Raw genomic sequence first — 20,849 nt, 5'->3', positions numbered from 1 at the left:
AGTCTTAGTTATGAAATGTCAGATTTCAGCGCTTTGGAAGTTCTTTCCCACAGATTTCAGTGTGACAGAATTCATGTAGAAGCTTCAGAAATTTCAGGAATCAAAGTTGTACCTTAATAGATCTTCATTTACCCGAAGCACCCTCATTAGGCCACCCCTGACTGTCCCCCTTGCTCAGCTCTTGCCTTCAGGTTTCCACAATCTCTGCTTCCCTCTCCATTCTCTTCTTTTTCCCTCTGTTGTTTTCTGTATGTGCCCTTTAGAATCTGGCAGCTCCAGCAGCATGTAGTATTTATCTTCCAAAGAATAAGGATTCACTTTTCTCATTAGCCATCTGTTTCAACTGTTAATCTTGCAGATGTAAATTTTCTCTTTGGGGCTTTCAGTAGGTATTTACCTGGGGGATGAGGAAATCTTGTCATTTAATATTGCTTATACTATGTGCCTCTGTAGTTCTAAAATCCTTAATTTCATTCTTTCCTTCTCTAGATATCTTAATAGAGCTAGTTCTTAGTATGAGTAAAAGTATGGGTGTGTGGGAAGCAGGCATCTTCTTTGCCTTCCCTAGCCCTCTTCCCAGCCAGTGATTTCTTACCAATAATGAACTATAGTAAGATTATTTGGTATCCCTTTCTGGACAGTAAAGCATAGCTTCCTTGATAACCTATCTTTCCTGATAATTTTCACTAAGTAGGAAAATTACAAAAGCATTTTTCTGTTTAATACCAGCATAGTTGGGCAGCCTGGGTGGCTCAGCGGTTTAGTGCCTGCTTTTGGCCCAGGGCGTGATCCTGGAGACCCGGGATCGAGTCCCACATCGGGGTCCCTGCATGGAGCCTGCTTCTCTCTCTCTGTCCCTCATGAGTAAATAAATAAAATCTTTAAAAAAAAAAAAAAAACCAGCATAGTAAATCCCAATTCCCTATCACAACTTGGCTACAAAACTCCCAGTTTTGCTGAAATAACGTATATTGAATTGCTGACCATCGTTAAAGAAAATTATCTTAAAATAGAGCATATTATGCAACATACAACAATCAGAATGGGTTGTAATTGAGGGGACATTTGCCTCAAAGATACTTATGTGTCTTTAAATTCAGGAGAAACTTAAGGAATCTGTCTTACTTATTTACTTAATGTATATAAACATCACTAACATAGCACTTACTGTATGCCAGGCCCTAGCCTAAATGCTTTACAAATGTTAACCCGTATGATGATCCTATGATCTGTATCCTATCATCTCTATCTAAAGATGAGCTCCTGAGTGGATGCTTTATCTCAGTGTTGCCTCTCATCTGAGTTGTGAATTAGAAATCCAAAGCCCAGTCTTTTGCTAAAAAATGCAAAATAAAGCATGGACACACAACAAACCATTAATGTAACAAGTTTTTTGTATCAAGATTTATGATCAAAATTTTACACAGAGCAGTACTAGAATTTTAGAACTGAAGGTGATCTTGGAGATAGCATCATCTTCACAAAGCTCCTAGTAATTGATAAATTAACATAATTTACAATGTTTTATGGCTTACTAATATTAAGATTGGGTGCAAAGGTTGCTTTTCTTGTGTTATTGAACTACTACTTTTCCAAGATAGAGTGTTAAGTATGGTGGCCTAATTAGGAGGGGAATCGTGCCAAGGCAATTTGATGTGGTAGTTTTGCCTTAACCTTGATACCAGCTTGCTCTCCTGTGTGATAAATAGAGGAGTCAGGATACAGAGGACATATCAGCTTCAAGGAGAGACTGGGATCAAGGAGTCAAATAGAAGTGTGAGGCTATGAACAAGTTAATTGACAAAGAGAGTTTTTTTTTAAAGGTCAAAATAAGTTTTAGACTGAGGAACTTTTAGTAAAAACACCACAGATAGAATTTTACCCTTTTTATTTTTATTTATTTATTTATTTATTTATTTATTTATTTATTTATTTATTTATTTATTTATTTTTAATTTTACCCTTTTTAAATAGAAGAGCACAGTGTATCTGATTGAAATTTTGCTCTTGTCTTACAGTGAAAAAGGCAATACTGTTCCTGGGTATGATTTTTTGGTGAACTCTGTCTGGCCAGAAATAGTACGAGGATTAGAAGAAAAGTTGCCTTCTCTTTTTAATCCTGGGAATCCTGATGCATTTCATGAGGTACCTTTTCCTCCATCATCTTGATTCTTGAAGATAATAACCAGAGGCTTGAGCCTAATCATGTTTTCTGCACAGTCTTGGTTTAGTGGTTTATTAAAAATAAAAATTTAGGTTCGTGAGTGAGCATTTACTTAAAAATTGTTTCATTCAAGTAATAGTCTCTGGCACTTTTGGGAATAAATATTTTAATTTGAGAATGTATAGTAAAATTCAGTCTAAACAATTATGAGATATGTGCATTATTTTTCTCACTTTTAAAAAAATTATTTTCTCACTTTTTAAAAAAGATCCTAAAGACCATTAAAAGCCAGTCTTGTCACAGTTTTCCATGAAAAATTAGATTTGCAGATCTGTATGTACTGTATTAATTTTAAGGAAAACTAAGCATATTGATTGGATTGTAAAATTCTATTTAGTTTTTAAAGTGTAGAGAGGCAGACAGTAAGTGTGATGAGCCTGGGGCCTGATGGACTTCAAAAACAGGTAAGACAACAAATTTGGAGCTTTATTTTTCCAGAAATCCCACTAACCTCTTTTCTTAACTAATTGTGTGATGCTGCAGTATGTTGAACAATATGATCACTTGGTATTGTTTTCAGTAATTTGTGTTATAGCAATTTTTGTGATTTTTAAAATAGGGCTTTTAAAAATAGATACTATAAGCAGAATGAAATAGTGGTCTTAAGCACAAGCGTTTTAAGACCCTTTGTGTTTTGCTGTGCTTTAGGGAATAGTACTGATCACGTTAGGCTTAGGTGATGTTTCAGCTCAGAAATGACACTTTCTCATAGAATTTTGACTTTAGAATTCTAAACCAGGACTGAATGTTGGTAGGTATATTTCCAGCAAACATGGCATTTGTCAGTTTCTTTCAAAAAAGGCTTTCAGCATTACTGTAACAGGCTTCTTGTGAAGAGAGAAATAGTTTTGTATTCCTTTAGCATCCCATCATCTGCAGAGGTATATATAGTTTGATCCCAGACAGATGAATAATACCTTTGCCTCAACTCCGTACATTTAGACCACACTCAGGGGATTCTATTTAAGTGTTGCTCGGACCAATTGAAAGAAATTAAAAATGTGTAGTGCTGAGTACACTACAATTCTGGCCTAAGCACAGACTTCAGCATATTTAGGTGAATGGTTTGGTAAGCCAGAATTGAGTCCTCTTAATTAAGAAGTATATGGAAAGTCCACAAATGTTCTCCTTAGAGCCTGGGCGCTTGGGGTCTAGAGTACCTGCAGAGGAAGGTGCATTTACAATATCTGTGGTTTTGCTCTGCTGACCACTCATGGTTCTGTGCCCTTTATTTCTTTGGGCAAATTTTCTCTGAGCTTAAACAGAAGAGGAAACTTCATTTTTAAGATAATAACAGTTATTACCCAGTAGGGTAGTTTTGTGGGCTAAATTAAATAAGACCGTTGTAAGCACACGCACAGGTGCTGAATGCTAAGTAGGGTTCAGCTGCTGCTCTCCATGGCATCGTGAGCACCCCCTGTCAACTTCCATGCTGTCTCGTCTACAGAAATGATGTGATTGCTCACCTGGATGATTCTTTCCTTTTAAAAATTTTCTACTCCTGTTGGAGCAATACTTAATTTATGGTCTCTACCAATTCCAATGGACTAGGTTAGGGTTGCCCTAGAATATGAGAGCCGTCATTCACAGAGCACTGGGTTTCCAGGTGGGCTTGCCCATGTAAGACCTTGAGCATGTCACCTTGAGCGTGTCATTGAGCCACTTTGGGCATTACCTGGTCTTCAGGTCAGGACCTGCAAAGAAAGCTCTCTTCAGGTCCCTGTCAGCTCTGAAACTGAGTCACAGTGTTCACCTCCTTTATCTTGATGATAGTTTTTCCAGTAGGTTCTCATCTCTGGTTAGTTGGCTTACAATAAAAATTCCACCTGTTTGTTCTTATTTTAGAAATACACCATAAGTATGGATTTTGTAAGAGCATTTGAACGGCAGTGTGGATCACAGGCCAGTGTTAGAAGATTAAGAGCACATCCTGCCTATCACAGCTTCAATAATAAGTGGAACTTACCTGTTTATTTTCAAATAAGGTCAGTAATTTATTCCTCCCCCTACCTGCTGAAAAGGAATTTGAATACTGGCAGGCTGTTGCCCCACTTAACAGCCCTTCCTTTGAGATCATTATACTGTTCTTGGAAGCAAAATGTAAAGGGGAAACATGTAAGAAGTGTTTCGATTGCCAAAGTTCTGGCTTGCACGACAAGAAAGAATTTGGTAATTAGGGGGCCGAGAACACCAGCCTTGGATTTAAGGTGGATTCTGGGCCCAGCTCCATCTGCCCCCAACTCCATCCCCTGTCCCCCAACTCCACATACATGCCTTGAATGCCCTTATCCATCACGCAGAGGTAGACAGGAGGGGCTCTGGAGTAGCATACTCTCCCCTTGCCCCTTCTCAGCACACCCCTCTGTCAAACAGTGGACCCAGCCCAATCTGTTGTTGGCTTCCCTGGACAGTTCTTTCCCTTAGAGAGAGTGGGGAGAAGCACAGCCTTAAGTGTACTTTGTATTTTGTTCCATCAATCAGTTTATGAGAATCCTAGTTATTTTTGGCTTTCCTTTATAATCTGACATTTGTTATCTCTGTTCTGGAAAATGATGATGCTTCTAACAGATGTCACGATGATATCATGTATGTAAATAAGTGCTCCTAAAAACTATCAGGGAAATTTAGGATAAAATCCTAGCAGTGTATGTTCCACTAGAAAAATAGATGAGAATAGGCATTTTTATACAGTCTTTGAATGAGGTAAGTTCCTTCACAGAATGACATTAGCTAGAGTGTTTTAGATAGAATGATCCATAAAGAGTCACAGGCTTTTTCTTTAAATCACTGAGTGATTCGTTATGATGCAGTCCTTTTCCCTAGAGTTCTGAGGGAGAATTAGAGAGAGGGAAATATATTAAGGATTAGGTACCTTGATTATAATTGCTTGCCATGATTGAGAATGTATGTAATCATCCTCTGATAATGAAATCACAGTTATCAGAACGTTAGTGAGATGCCCTTTCTCATACCATACTGTGTTTTATGCTTAATTTCCCGAGGTCATATCACCACGTAGCTTGTCTCTGAGTAGGAAATTAAGGATCTGTTCATCTAAGGTATTCGCAGGCTGCACTGGAAGTAGTTTTTAGAAGATAATCAAGATCAAGCCAGGGCAAGAAGCCTTTTGATTCAGGAGCAGAACTAAAAATAGTGAAGCATTATGTCACAGTATAAGACGCAGTGGAGAAGACATGTCTGCATTTTAGTCCACGTTTAGAGTTAGCATGCTTTAGGTGCCCAGTACCATCATGCTATATAGGCCTCTCTGCTGCCTCCAGACTCCTCTTGTTACCCGCCCCCCCAATCCCATGACCCCACGCTTGGCAATCTTGTCCTGTCACCCTGCCTCCTGGGCCTGCCCTCATGGAGCTCCAGGGGCCTGTTTTGGCCAGCCAGGCCCCACAGTGACAGCACAGCCTCGCCTTGGCTGGTTCTCATGGGGCTGGCAACTGGGCCTTAAAGTATGTTGAAAGTCAGCCAGTTCCCTGAGAGATTTTTTACCTTCATCAGAAACATTAAGCATTCCAAGGGATTGGTTAACTTTTGTCTGTAAAGTGTTTTAAAATTTGTGAAATTTTCAAAAATGACGTTTGAGTTACGAAGTGTGGAACTTGTATTCAATGTTTGTTTTTCCATTTAAAAAATAAATTCAGGTAATACTTTGTAGGACAGTTCTGTTGATTTTTACCAGGTATTGAATTGTTTACTCTGAGGGATGACAAAAAGTTCTACAAACATGACTAGGGTCAGAGTTGTATTGTTACCGAAATCACTTCAGGGTCATGTAAAGGAAGCTAAAAGCCAGTGGGGTGGTATGCTTTGACATATTTATAGGGAGAAATATTCATATTGCACCCTTGAGAACAGGTTTATGCTTCTGGTCTGACTGTAGGCCTACATCCCCACTGTCTTAGGAAAAAGGGCAGCACTCCCATCCAGCACCTTCTGGAGCATACTTGTACCCCCACACTGTTCCTGAGACCCTGCTGGGTCTTCATTTCACTCCTCTTTATAGGCATATTGGAAAGTAGCTTCAGGACTCAGTTTCTCATAAGATGAAAACGAATGCAAATGTGTACAAAATGGTGTCAAATTGTGTGTCAGTGGCTACCTAGAAACAGGTGTTAGTCTCTTAAATCCCAAAGGTTAAGGTTTACGTCCTTTAATTAAAATCTTATTAGAATATTATATACTCCCAGAATGTTCACAGTATGTACTGTGTTTGGTACATGCCAAACATAGCATATTTTCTCCTTAATTATGTGGAGTCAACAGCATTGATGTGCTTATTACCCTTTGCCTTCAAGTATGTGTGTGTACAAAGTAGAGATGTGCCCTGCAACATTTCTGATATACCACTGAGCAGAAGGAAATTCTCATTGCCGTATTGATTTTTATAGGAGCACTTTTGGAGGCTTGCAGACCTGTAGCATGCATGGAGGAAGAGGTTTAGAGACCTTCCCCAAACCCAAATTTAAGCATTTAGAGTTGTTTTATTTGGGATTTGTCCTTGTTACAAATACCCTGGTGAGAGCAGAATGGCATCACATGTGCATGGGCAAACCATGGCATGGCTTCTCAGGTTCCACCAAACTAACCTCTCACTTTTTGCTGTTTTGCAAGATGACCTGTAACCTATCACTTCAATCCTGGCAGCTAACTGCTCTGCAAAGCTGCATGAGGTGCTGGTGCTGGGCTTCTGGCTGGGGAGGCACAGCTCTGTCAAGTGACCTGGGCAGTTACACTGTCAAGAGTCTTCCCACTTGGTCACACAGGCAAAGGGCTGTGTGAAGGCAGTGAGATACCAGGGATCCTGTCACCTTTGGTTCTGGTACCTTCTCACGTGTGTGTTCTCATTGTCAGCATAAACATACACATAATTTTGTGTCCTGTGTCTTTACTCACCACTAAATTATTTATATTTGTTCTTATTGCTGGGCAGCTTCAAGCCAACTTCTTCTCATACCACATTCTAGGATGAATGTGCCACACGTTTTGTAACCATTTCCTTACTTGGGGCCATGTAGCTTGCTTCCAGGTTTTCCCAGCCATCAACAGTGCCAGGTTAGCTCTCAGGCCTTTTCCCTGTTGGAGCTTACTGTCTGTAGTTTGTATAGGTTTTGGAAAAAGTGGTGGTGTGAGGGGCCCGAGGCTGAGACCTGGGGCTGGTGTGTTCTCCCATCTTCAGAGCACCTCTTCCCCCTTCTCTTCACTGGGCACAGGGTCACCACCCCTCTTGTTGCCATTCTCGGTTAGCCTCCCAGGGTCCCTTCTCACCCCACCTTTCTGCCTCTCCCTTGTTCCCCCTGTGCCTGTCGCCAGCAGCTTGGGGAGGCGAGCCTTCTGTGGGCTTCCTTAGGCAGTTTCTGTCTGTGTAGGCTACAGGAAGCTCTAGGAACCGGGCTAGCTCTAACAGTGTAGGGCGGCCTTGGGCTCCTGGGCTTTGTGCTGTGTTGCACATTTGTGGAAGGCATGGCTGCCGCTCTTTAACGTACTGTTCTTTTCCCCCTTCAGAAAGTTTCCTTAAGCTCCATCTCTGAACCACTTCTAAAAAGCACACATATACTATAAAAATCCAGAATGCTCAATTAGGTAAATTAATCTTGAGTGCATGTCAGAATGTGTTGCTAGCAAAGGAACTAGCTGGTGATAGGAGTGTGCTGGGAAAGATGCGACGGGGGAAGGTATGTAGTTGGGAAATAGATTGCCACATGAGCAGCTCATTTAAGAAATACACACACTTTTCATGTCACAAAGTCCTAAACATGTGCCCACATCAGTTATTAAAACAAGTCTGTGATGGGATGTTGTGATGCCTGGCAGTCCAACACAAGAAACTGACCCACAGAGCAGTGATGCAGATGCTGGGTGGCAGTGCCAGCAGGGTAGGTGCTGGACAGCATGAGGGGCTCAGTAGAAATAGGAAGCATGTGAGCAGCAAGCTGTTATAGTGTTAATGGGCTATTTGCAGTGGCTTTTCTCTAGTTTGCAAAGACACGGAATACAGCCTTCCTGTTCCTTAGTTTGGGGACGTGTCCTTTCCTGGGATTGTGCAAATCGAAATGGATTGGAGATAAATACCATCTTGTGGCTGTGAGGTGATGGCATGAGTCCAGCCAGCTAGGACTTGCCAGGCACAGCTTCTTGATGGAGGCTTACATGGGCAGCTTGTTTAGTTTGAAACATGTGGGGTTAGTTGTGATTCCACTCAGCTGGAAATAATAGAGAAGCCCTATGTAATAGTGGCTGAATCAAGAAAAATGTATTCCTAGTTTAGTTAAAAAAGATGTTTGGGAGAATAGGCATTCTGGGGCTGGTTGGGCATCGTTAAGAGCGTCAGGCTGAGGGACAAGTGGGTGGAGGTGATCCTGGTCCTCAGGAAGGTGGGAGAATGGGCAGGGAAAGGCATTTAGCAGCTGCATAAACCATAATCTGTGCTGTTTCTATTTCAGGTTTAGAGAAATCGCAGGATCCTTAGAAGCAGCACTTACAGATGTACTGGAGGATGCTCCAGGTAACTTCCTGAAAGTGATTCCTCAGAGAGTGAGTGAAGCTCAGCCAGTCACCTAGACCTTCACATTCTGAGGGTACATGCCCCTTGTCCTGTCAGGCAGTAGGCTAGACCTTCAAGGCGTAACTCAACCTCTTTTTTTTTTTTAAAGAGGCTAAAAGAAATCAAATTTTTTTTTTTGTTTATAGAACTTCTTTATAAACATGATAAAATAGGGATCCCTGGGTGGTGCAGTGGTTTGGCACCTGCCTTTGGCCCAGGGCACGATCCTGGAGACCCTGGATCGAATCCCACGTCGGGCTCCCGGTGCATGGAGCCTGCTTCTCCCTCTGCCTATGTCTCCGCCTCTCTCTCTCTCTGTGTGTGTGTGTGACTATCATAAATAAATAAAAATTTTATAAATAAATAAATAAACATGGTAAAATAATGAGATATTATTTCAGCTGTAAAAAAAGAATGAAATCTTGCCATTTCAAGGACATGAATAGAGCTAGAGAGTATTATGCTAAATAAGTCAGAGAAAAACAGATACCATATGATCTCACTCACATATGTAATTTAAGAAATAAAACGAGCAAAGAGAAGAAAAAGACAAACCAAGAAACACTCTTAACTATATAGAGCAAACTGATGGTCACCAGAGGGGAGGTCGGTGGGGGGAGGGGGAAATAGGTGGTGAGGATTAAGAGGACATGTATCATGATGAGCACTGAGTAATGTTCAGAATTGTTGAATTCATTATATTGTACACCTGAAACTAACACAATAGTGTGTTAACTGTGTTAACTACACTGGAATTAAAATTTTTAAAAATGCTTTAAAAACATAGGAAGCAGACCTCATTTTTGTTTCTGAATATAATAACATGTGAAGGGGACCCCCCCCCCCCCCAGGTGATCAGCTCTCTGTATAGCAAACTGGCTTCTATCTGCTTTCCTCGCAGGCTGAGGTAAAGGATCAGTATGGCCCTTCCCAATATAAATAATAGTGAAAGGGAATAGAAGGGAAGGGAGAAGAAATGGGTAGGAAATATCAGAAAGAGAGACAGAACATAAAGACTCCTAACTCTGGGAAACCAACTAGGGGTGGTGGAAGGGGAGGAGGGCGGGGGGTGGGGGTGAATGGGTGACGGGCACTGAGGGGGGCACTTGACGGGATGAGCACTGGGTGTTATTCTGTATGTTGGCAAATTGAACACCAATAAAAAATAAATTTATTATTAAAAAAATTAAAAAAAAAAAAAAGGATGGCCCTTCCCTCCTGGGGGATGATTCACAACTGGGGTTCCTGCCCCAGGCCTCCAGGGTCCTCAGCCCCCATCCTGGGATATTGGGCAGGTGACAGTGGTTTGGGTGGGTTCCAGACATGCTTGCTTTCCTTAATAGCCTCATTAATCTAATGTCCGGTGGCCTCTTACATGCTCTATGTCTATTTCTGTAGCTACATAGGTCTCTAGGCTGCTCTGTTGAAACTTCGGTTCGTTTCTGTGTGGCTAAGTCAGCCTGGACTGCACTGTCTTAGCCTCAAAGTTTGTTCCCATGTGTCTTTGCGAAACATGGTCATATATAATTGACTTCCTGTACATAAATAGTGTGTTCAGGTAGAGGAACACAAGAATAGACAAACAAAATAGGACACATTCAAAACTAAAGTCGAAACCTTTGCAGGTGACTGTCACTCCTTTTTTTTTTTTTTTTTTTTAGTGACTGTCACTCCTGATTGTGTTTATTGATTTGGTATAAAATACCCATTAACAAATTATTTTGAATGCTGTGTATGTTTAATATTTCTCAAACACCTGGGAAGGGGAATTGTATAAAATTAGAAAACGCATTGTCATGAAAGATATGATAGCATGGATTATGGCCACTTCTTCAGTCCGGAATTACACATTGAAAATATTAGAATTAAGCCTTGAATTGCCTGTGATTCTTTACATGCCTCTTTTCCTCTCTAGCCGGCAGTTCGTTTTGCCTTTTGGCTTCTCACCGGACATGGAGCAGCCTGCAGAAGTGTTGGTCAGATGAGATGTTCTTGCCAGCGCTGGCGCATCGTCTCTGGAGGCTCACGCTGCAGATTTTGGCTCGGTACTCCATGTTTGTCAGTGAGGTGAGGGCTGGCCCAGCAGCTCTTATGCATTCAACGCTGTTGGGAATTCCAGACACCTTAACACTAGGTGTGCTAAGATTTTACAAGGCCGTGTTGTCACGAGAGGTTGATCTGGAGGACAAGAGTGGGCTCCTTTCTCAAGTTTGCAGCCATGTTTGTTTCCTTTTTTGTCTCAGCACCATTGCCTTTTATGGGTGTTAATTATCACATAGTCAGTGCTTCCTTTTATGGGAAGGTGCTGCACTGACAAGCTCTTGTTCCCTTCTCAAGGCCAGAATTTTTGAGGTGCCTCCATATTAAAACAAAGATGCTCATTTTAATGAAAGTGAGTAGGAATAAAAAATACATTTTAATTGTATTTGGAAGTTTTAAAAAATCATGTGATCATGGAGATTAAAAGATAGGAAAATTAATTAACCTTCTCTTCATTTCAAAACAGCCTACTTTTCTCTTTGTCAAGTAGTTGATTGTATTAGATTTGCACACACCTGTAAAGATAAGGTATTGTCCATAAAGTGTTCCTACAGGCCAGCACTGAGCACGCAAGCAGGCCCTGCACCTGTGTCTTGGCCTCAGAGAGGCCCTGCCTCCTGGACTGTCTCCAGTGAGACAGATAAGCAGCCTGTTAAGTGTATGTGAGGAGTATGAAGATAGGCGTGTGTTAGCTCTCAGGAAGGACAACATGAAGAAGCCTCATCTTTGGGAGGGAATGCCATCTCAGCTGGAGTAGGCGACAAGCACGTCGTCATCCTGCTGCATGTTCTAATGGAAGGAGCACAGGCTTCAGTCAGAATCAAACCCAGGTTCTGCCACTTTTATATTTTGTGATGTTGGGACAATTAGCTCTAGGAGTCCCAAATTCTTCATCTGTAAAATGGGAAAGCAGCTTCTCTGTGTGGTTGTGAGGAGTAAAGAGATACTTGTTGACCAACAAATTGTTGACAGAAGTGCCTGGCAGATCCTGGAAGCTCTGTGGAAGCTAGTTTTCTTTTTCTCTTTTGCCTTCCTCTGCTCAAAAGGGTCTTAGCAGACAACCCATCCTTCAAGCTGTTTCTGAAGAGCACTGTGTAGTCAGTTCCAGGGACACAACGGGCCTTGGTGCAGTTCTTCAGTTAGGCCCAAGTTGGCCGCTTCATGTGTTCTTAATAAGTTACTTTGCTTCGAATATTTGTTATTTCATTTTTTTCTTGATGCCAGAGTATCTCTCTCTGGTTTTTCCCTTGTAACAATACATGATGTGAGTCACTTTTGTTTGTAGTATTTGAAGCATAATGAGGTTTGATATTCCAGAAATTAATTTTCGTTCCATTTAGGGACCTATTTTATTTTTACCTGTTATGTTTTTTATCAGAAATTAGACACAGGTTTAAGGATAAGCATACTTGAGGTTGTATGTAGTTTGACCTTGTTTCTCCTTGTTGTGCTTTCACTGGTGAACTTGTACTGAGTACTTTGTAGATAGCTGTCACTTTAGGTGAGTTGTTGACCCACAAAAATAAAAGCTCAGAGATGTTGCTAGTGGAAAAATAATCATTGAAATGGTTTTTCAGCTTTTACTCAGGCCCATCTCTAATGAAAGTACCAAGGATATTAAAAAGCCTTTGGTAACTGGTAGCAAAGACCCTTCCGTTACCCAAGGAAATGGTGAAGACCAAGGAAGTGGCCCTTCGGAAACAAAGCCTGTGGTCTCCATTTCCAGTACGCAACTTGTGTATGTGGTAGCAGACCTGGACAAGCTTCAGGAGCAGGTAGGCCCATGTCCTGGCAGAATTCCAGCTGCTAGCTTCAGTGCTCCCACAGGAGGCCGTATGTGCAAAGACCTGACACCATTTGGCTTCACGGGGCTTAGCATCATGGGACCCAGGGGTACCTGGGGAGACATGTTCATCTGTCCTTCAAAGTGTCTCTCCCACAGGTGGGCTCTCTGCCTCCTTGCTTATCAGTCTAGTCTCGTCCTGTGTGACCCTGGGGCCTCTGCTTCCTTTTCAGTGGCGCTGTCATTAGCTCTGGGGGAGCCACGCACCATCTGTCCATTAGCTCCACTTTCTCTGTGCAGGCATGATTGCTAATGGGCTGGAGTTTAATTGCTTCTCCCGCACTTGACCACTTATTTCCTGGTAACATTTCATCTTCAGCTGTACTTTGAAAGTGCTGAACTGTTAAAATTTCCCCCTCTGTTTTCCCTAGATAGGGGTCCATATTGAGGGCCTTTATCATTAATGAAGAGGGCTTTGTGGATTAAATTTGTGTTTGAGTGCCCTGATACATAACTCTCCTTTCCTCCGGTTTAAATATATTGTGGCACTTGAACAAATAATATATTTTGAGCAAAATCTGATCTTCCTTGTAAGCTGTTTTTGGTACTGGGGTGACCCACAGAATAGAAAATGCTTCTGCTAATTCCCTGGGTCTGCTTATAGCTGTGGACTGCTTTTCCTGTGTTGTTGGATTCTGTGATCATGAAAGTGTAAAGAGTTTTATTTTCTTCTGATGAAAATGACAGAAAGTCCTGAGTCTAGTTTCAGCATTCATTAACAATATTTTAGAGTTTATAGATGCAAATAGAATTGCCTCTTCCTTTGATTTATAAGAAGTAACTGAATATATAAAGTGCATATTTATTTCAGCTTCCAGAACTCTTGGAAACAATCAAGCCAAAACTTGAAATGATTGGCTTTAAGAATTTTTCTTCTATCTCAGGTAAAAATGAATGTTTAGACTCAGCAAATCTTTGATTAAGAAATAATTTAAAATAAAACTTCAGAGACTGTAGGATGTATATGCCATTTTCTTCTCTAGTTGTAAATTCTTGGTTGTATCTGTATTCTGTTCTGTGATTTTAACTTCTCTAAATGAGATATTTTGTTTAATTCTCATGATTTGATTTGACTTACTGTCGTACACTCTCTAACTACTATGACGCTGTCTAAAATAAGATTCACATCTAGGCCTGAGTAAGTGGTTAAATTGAATCTATATGTCTCAACAGCAGCCCTGGAGGACTCTCAGACGTCTCTGTCTGCCTGTGTTCCTGCCTTAAGTAACAGGATCATCCAAGACTTAAGTGAGTCTTGTTTCAGTTACCTGAAAAGTGCCCTGGAGGTTCCCAGGCTTTACCGAAGGACCAATAAGGTCAGCACCACTCCCTGAAAATAATTTTGAAGTGGGGAAATACATAGTAGGAGAGCCACCAAGGGGGTAGTGGCAGATCAAGATACAGAGATGGGTGCCCAGGGGCAGCACTGCCCAGAGGCAGACCTGCTCAGCCTCATCCAGAGAATATTTGAGAAGGGGACCCCCCCCCCCCCGGGTAGATGGTCAGCTGCTTTCGGAATTGGACTCAGACAGTACTGACTTGTTTGGATTCCTTTGGCCTTAGGGAAAGAGAGTAATTTCAGAAGAAAGCATTTTAATAAAATATTTTTAATTCCTTTATACCCTCTTGGTTTTTGTAGCTTATATTTGAAAAAAAATGGAATTTACCTTGTTCCCTTCATAGTGCCCTAGCACGTACCTACCTTCTCCTGTTCTTTAACTTGATAAGATTTGAAAAGCTACATTAAGAGTATGAAAAGCATTTATAAGACTTCAAAAAAGTGTGCATGCACACTGATGTTCAAGGTCGAATTCTCCTGTTGTCACATCTTATAGAATGGTGATTTGGGGACTTCATTTTGACCAGTGGTTTAGTTTCCTCTCCTGAGCTCTCAGTTTCAGGCATCTCTATGCTCATTTCCTTCTTGCCACATGTCATTTAATTTTCCATCGAATTTTCTTTTTTTCCTCAATTGTAGTGTTGGATGTTAGGCACTTTACTACTAAAATTATTTCCAAGAACTGTGAAAATTCCCAGGACATTGTGCTTTTCTGGAGTCTCTCTGGAGTTCCTGTGTACGTCCCTGTTTTAGGGCAGCCTCAACGTTGGCATCTTCCCTGTTTATGTTACTCTGCCTGTCTGACTCGGTGTCCTGGAGGCACTTGAGGGCTGAACTGAGCTTCAGCAAGTCTCCTTTGTGGCTACTCCTTTTTTCCTTTTAAAATCTGCGTGTGCAATAGGCTTACCACTTCCAGCAAGAGTACTTTGTCACCCGATTTTTCCTTTCTGATCTGACCTGAAACTCCCATGTCAAAGTGGGAGAGAGAGACCTACTTTATATTCCCAAATTCGTTAATATTCTTTTACTAAGCCACCAGCTTTTCCTGTCTGTTGTATATGATGTTAATATATTTACCAGGTGCTTGGGGGTCAGATACTCTCATTTGTTCTATAAAGTGAATGCCAGTGTCCTTGTTTGCAGACAAAGAAACTTAAACTAAGAAAAGTCCAATTACTTGCCCTAGATCCTTGCTGGTCGGTCAGTCCACCTGGTGGGAGCTCGTTGGAAATGCACCAAGTCAAGCACAACCCTCCTCCTCTGTGTACACACTTAGGTGCTTGTTCCCTCTTTCTCTCTCTTCCTCTTTCTGGCTCTGCTCTAAATATGATTTCCCCTCGCTTTACTCTTCTTGGCCCCCTCCTGTTCTCCAGGTATTTTTCTATAGACATTAGTGTTATTCTGGGGAGGGAATGACGTTTGTACATGTCTCAAAACTGATACATCACTAGCATCTCTTTGAAGTTTTGAGTAACTTATTCTCCTTTTTTTTTTTTCTTTATGTTTTTTTAACCTCTACCATCATTATTCCAGGAGGTGCCAACAACAGCCTCCTCTTATGTGGACAGTGCTCTGAAGCCATTTTACCAACTTCAGAGTGGGCACAAGGATAAGCTCAAACAGGCAATAATTCAGCAGTGGCTAGAAGGCGCACTTTCTGAGAGCACTCATAAGTGAGTACCTTAGAAGTAGGCTATTCCAGACTTTCTTAGAAGATCCCTGAGTCAGAGACCACTGAGGCCACCAGGGGATTGCATGTTGACGGGGTGGTGAGCACATCAAGTCAGTGTGTCACTGGGTGAGTCAGGTACAGGTGCTTAATACTTCTGTCTGTGTTGATGGCTGAGCTGTGCTCGCTTCACTCCTCCTGCACCCAGAGCGCTTTGGGCCACCTGCCTCCACCTAAACCGCCTCCCAGCTTCCCTGGGTCTCACACAGGTCCTGCACTACCCTGGGCAGGCCTGGGTTTTGCTGTCCATTATACACTTCATGCAGGCCTCTTACTTCAAGTCCAGGCATCGTTTTTCCTTGAGGATTCTTTCTCTCCTCAGCTGTGTCAGTCGAAAATGGGTCTGATCACTCCAGATAATGAAAGACTCCTACTGGTGAGGCCACTGCAGTCTAGGAAAAGAAAACATATTTTCTGAAGTATCATTACAATGGATAAATGTTCAGTGCCTAAAACCCTGCAACCCTTGAAAACATAAGGAGGTCTTCAGCATCTCCGTGTTTGAATGTCTCCTTATTTCTCATTTAATCAACTCTTCTCCAAATGCCAGCATTGAGTTATGTCCGAGTATATTATTCAGTTTTATTATTGAATTTTGTATAATTATTTTGCAATAATATTTGATTTATTTCAATTGTTTCTGAATTAAGTGACATTTGTGGGTTAATTTAGAACAGAACCATGAGTTACAGTGTTGTTTTTGTAGGCAAATATATTCCAAGTGCCAAGTAACCAGCTTGTAAACTAAGTTTTGAAATGCAACTCATTTATAATTTGCAAATTTTATTAAGATTATTGTGAAGGAAATTAGTTTTATTTAAAATTTTGAAATGCTTCCATTCCTTAAAAGATGAGCCATTCCTAGGACTGATTCTAAATGAATCTGTTGCTTGCACTTGGGGAATGAGCTCCAGCTGCTCACCCTTCAAGTAGGAAAGACAGTTTGGCCCACGATTTCCTCTTAGTGTTTGGGAGTAAAATTGTACAGAGAGTCCATATACATATTTCTTCAGTTCTGAGGGAATGCAGTGGTAGAGAGTCAAGACTCTGGGTTTTTTTCAGTCCTAAGAAACATTGATAAATGTACCATGGCTGATTTTTTAAGTGGAAATGAATTTTGTCTTAAAAATCTCTTGCTTTGGTCCACAAAGCCAGTTCATCTGTTTGGGGATGCACACAGACTCCTCCGTCTTACCAGTGGGTGTGTCTTATGCTCCAGGTACTACGAAACTGTGTCAGACGTTCTGAGCTCAGTGAGGAAGATGGAGGAGAGCCTGAAAAGGCTGAAACAAGCCAGAAAAAGCACTCCCACCAATCCCGTCGGTCCTAGTGGTGGTGGCATGAGTGATGATGACAAAATCAGGCTGCAGTTGGCCTTAGATGTGGAGTACTTGGGAGAGCAGGTAAGCCCCGAGCCATCATCAGCCCCGTGTATCTGACGCAAGTTCTACGGGCCCAGCCATCTCCTGGTGGCTGTTCTGAGCCCACACGTGCTGCCGAGCAGGGTGGGGGGCGTCCACTCCCAGAGCTGGAAGAAGGGTCAGGGCCCCAGACTTGAAAGAGATATGGGTGTGTACCCAACACTGTAAATTGACAGTTGAGGTCTGATGAACTGGTCTTTGGTGCAGCTGACATCTGCTTGGCTCACGGGCCCTCATGTTCACAAAGCCCGCTGTAGTATGGGCTCACAGAAGATGGTGTCCTTTTTGTCCACTGACCGGAAAGTGTCTGAGACCTAATCAGGCGGTTAGAATAACTAGAAATGCATTAGCTCGTGGGTTTCTCACTGCAGCCCTTAAGGAATTGTCTGAGCCTGACTTCTTTGTTTCCCTGGCTGGGTTTTCTCAGGTTTTAGAGTCATGGCAGGTAGATGAACGTTCCTGAATATAGTGCTACTTAGGAGGCAAGTATAGGTTCTGGACAGGGCCTCTGCTCATACAGAGGTGACTTGCTTAAGGACTGTGAAACTTGTTGCTCTTGATAAGCTGGCTTTCTAAGCTGTTCACATTCGCTGTATGGCATGGGTCCTCCAGGAAATTTCCTTTGCTAGAGGAAAAGAAGTGAGATCCTAAAAGCTCCCTCAGGAGATGCTTGGTTTTCTAGCTCACTGAGGACTTGCATATCAGGGTCGTCACTGGAGATCCACATTTGCTGCTTTGAGGTGAATTTACAGATACATCCCGGCAGGAATCCATTGCTCCATTTCTTTATTTCACAAGGGAAACTTACAGTCTTTTTTACAAACAAGACAGCTTGCTACAGCAAAATGAGAAACAAAGAAACCAGACACAGGCGGGGTGGGTGGAAGCAGGGGGATGAAAAGAAATGGTACCCTGTGGTCCTGGTCCCCAGATGAGCGTCAACATGCCCACAGATGTGAAGTACTTGGTGTAGATTTTCCCAGATTTTCCTGTGAGTGTGTGGGGTTTGTTGCCGTTGTTAACAACAGTGGGAACATGGGATGCCACAACTCGGTTGCCTCAGTAATTCACTCTGGTTCTCTGCCACAACGTCCGCAATTCATCAGATTCTGAGAAAAGGTTGTTGATGGCATGTGAAGAAAGTAAAAGCGCAGGCCATTGCTTTTTGGAAAAACTCTCTGCTTAACAAATAGTTTACTTTATTATTCTTTTTGTGTGAATTTTCTTTTCCAGTTCACAAAAGAGGCTCTTACCCTGGGTAAGCCTGATTTGATGGACTTAGATAAATGAACATGCTGGCTTCATAGAATGCTAACTTTAACCCAAAAAAGTGAAGCTTTATAATGAGTAAATCCTTTGCTGTGAAGGGAAAAAATACTCTGCCATTCTTTGGGGAGCTGCCTTTTTCTGATTTCTTGGAGGGTGGGGGTGGTAGTTATTCTTGTGTTCTTCATAAGGGCCTTTTGTTCGTATTCAGCTGAGACCACAGTGCTTTTATTCACTTTCGTGGCCTTTGCAGATACAAAAGATGGGCCTGGCAACAAAGGACATAAAGAGCTTCCCGGCCCTGGCAGAGCTGGTTGCCGCCGCCAAGGACCAGGCAACTGCAGAATAGCCGTGAGCATCTTGGAAGAGCCCACAGGGAGAGGAAAGCTGGACGGCAAGCCTGAAGGGAAGAAGGTGGCTCCGTCCTCTTTCCAAGCCTCTGAGGCCAAGAAGTGCTTCCACATGTCTCCAGCAACATGCCAATGCGGCTTCTCTCCGCACACCTGGGTCTCCTTTCACCCAGAACAGAACACAGAAGCCTTTTTCCGTTGTATGGAAGATAGTTTTTAAGACACTTAACTTTCTACTATAGTTTACAGAGCAAATTATTTTATTTTTATTGTAAATCTTAGCGTGGAAGAGCCGATTTCTTAAAATACGATTAGAGGAAATAAGATGTCTGACTATGGAAAGTTGGCCCACTGACCCTGCCATGGGAAGCACCTGCCTGCAGGGGTGACCGCAACAGGTGGCTCGCTCCCCTCAGCCCCTCCTCTGCTGGGCCCTGCTGTGTGAGGTGACACTCTAAAAGGCAGGAAGCAATGCTGCTCCTCCGTTCTCCCACTGGGTGTTCAGTGAGAGTGCTTCCCATCACATCATCATTCCTGGCAGCGGCTGGAACCAGTAGGGAAGATGTATTTCCTGAATAAAAAAAGTGTCTGCCAAAAGTGTGTGCAATTTTTATTTGTGGATCCAGTGCAAGTTAAATGGTGCTCCTCCCAGGTGCCCTGTGAGGTGTGTCTCCTTGAGGGCACCTGCCTCCCACACCGCTTGTGGTGGGGCCTGCCTGGGAAAACCTCCTGCAGGTGTGGGAGGTGACAAGGCCACAGACCCATGCGTGTCAGGAGGTAACAGCTGCAGGAATTTTGGGAAGAGGTAGGAGCACGAGGTGGGCTGCTGCTGACCGACCCCACAGAGGCAGGCGCGCTTCCTCTGCTTGTGTTTCGTTACAGCTCAGCGTCTCCTCTGTTCAAAGATCAGTTCTGGAGAGAGAAAGGAATGGGATAAGCAATAGGCAATTAAGAAAGAAGATCTGGGAGCTAGCAGCAATTTTTTTTTTTTTTTTTTTTTAGTGCAGTGATGAAGCAGAGCTGCAGAAATAGGGAGCACAGGAGGAACCCCAGTAGAAGCGACAAGAGCAGCAGCAGGAGCTCCCGGCCACATGTCTTCCAGCCCATGGGCAGTGTGGCTTCCCCTCTGTTCAGGGCCTGTGCCTGCACCCTGTGGAGAGCGCGCGTGCCTGGCCTCAGCAGGGAGCGCCCTGCCCCGACTGGATTGGCCTCTAAGCAGACCATGTTGGCAGCCTGGTCAGACCCAGCCCTGTGGGTGAGAGAGCAGAAAGGACTCAACATCAGGGTCGGAACTCACCTGGCTGCGGGAGCCGGCTCAGCCGTCTTGTCTTTGTGGGCGTTGCCTCTGCATGGTGCTGGGCCTTGAGGCAGCAAGGAGCGGTCGGGAAGGAAAGCCAGGCGTGAAGTGAGAGAGCAAGGCCAACCTGGAACCAGTGGAGATAAACTGGCACCCACCTTTGTTTCTTGCTTCCTCTAGACGCCAAGTTCAGGACAGGGGGGGCCTGTGGAAGTTGTGCTTCCTTGAAGCTGCTCGCACCCAAGGGAGCCAAAGAGGTACAGCAGGTGAGCCTGCAGCTCAGCGGAATCTGTGAGCTGCCACGGTGGCCTCCCCTACACTAGCCTCCGAGTGTCAACAGGCCCTTGTGGGCAGCGCTGACCTCCCACCGTGCCCAGTGGGGTGTTGCGGGAGCAGAGACCCAGCCCTACCAGGCTGACGGTCTGCTGGATAGCCACGTGGCTGAGCACCTCCCTCCAGCCTGGTCCCGGACTGCTTTGCCTTTCTCCTTTGTCCCCACATGTGGTTGGCAGGGATACAGTGTATTAGTCCTTCCAACTCCACATTATCCCCATTATGCAGATGAGGAAATAGAAATTAAAAAGTTAGATAACTAACAAGCCAAATTTAAACCCAGGCAAGATTGTTCCAAGTCCAGTTTGCTTGCCAACAGGTAGTTCTTCCTCCGTAGTAAGAACATCGGTACAGGGAGGCTGATAGTCCAGGGTCGGGGCCCCAGGCTTGGCCTGGGCTCAGTAACACTGTGTTCTGGGCTTGTTTCCGCAAAGCTACACACGTGGGGCCC

General features: G+C 43.2%; 1 protein-coding gene and 1 long non-coding RNA gene across 4 annotated transcripts in view; one reads left to right on the top strand and one right to left on the bottom strand.

Annotated features, from left to right (window-relative positions):
* COG2 (component of oligomeric golgi complex 2) overlaps positions 1 to 19,365 on the top strand; it is a 51,399-nt gene extending 32,034 nt beyond the window's left edge. Inside the window, exons 9-18 of one of the 3 annotated variants that reach the window (XM_025448470.3) lie at positions 2,019 to 2,145; positions 4,070 to 4,209; positions 8,680 to 8,741; positions 10,696 to 10,847; positions 12,398 to 12,595; positions 13,475 to 13,547; positions 13,840 to 13,979; positions 15,536 to 15,675; positions 16,951 to 17,134; positions 18,672 to 19,365. In XM_025448470.3, the coding sequence (XP_025304255.1) occupies positions 2,019 to 2,145; positions 4,070 to 4,209; positions 8,680 to 8,741; positions 10,696 to 10,847; positions 12,398 to 12,595; positions 13,475 to 13,547; positions 13,840 to 13,979; positions 15,536 to 15,675; positions 16,951 to 17,134; positions 18,672 to 18,767 (1,312 nt within the window). In that variant the 3' untranslated portion in view covers positions 18,768 to 19,365. Of the gene's footprint in view, positions 1 to 2,018; positions 2,146 to 4,069; positions 4,210 to 8,679; positions 8,742 to 10,695; positions 10,848 to 12,397; positions 12,596 to 13,474; positions 13,548 to 13,836; positions 13,980 to 15,535; positions 15,676 to 16,950; positions 17,135 to 18,385; positions 18,616 to 18,671 lie in introns of those variants that run through there. The other 2 variants (XM_025448469.3, XM_049108939.1) reach the window with 2 other exon arrangements.
* Positions 19,366 to 20,585, bottom strand: LOC118354581 (uncharacterized). The gene is made up of 2 exons (XR_004815374.2): positions 20,066 to 20,585; positions 19,366 to 19,680 (listed from the first exon to the last, which is right to left on the bottom strand). It is a non-coding gene; the product is annotated as an uncharacterized LOC118354581 (long non-coding RNA).
* Positions 20,586 to 20,849: the final 264 nt, after the last annotated feature.

The sequence above is a fragment of the Canis lupus genome, chromosome 4 (assembly GCF_003254725.2).
Source record: "Canis lupus dingo isolate Sandy chromosome 4, ASM325472v2, whole genome shotgun sequence".
Lineage (NCBI taxonomy): Eukaryota > Metazoa > Chordata > Mammalia > Carnivora > Canidae > Canis > Canis lupus.
The sequence above is the reverse complement of the archived record's forward strand: the minus strand, read 5'-3'. Positions and strand labels throughout refer to the sequence as shown.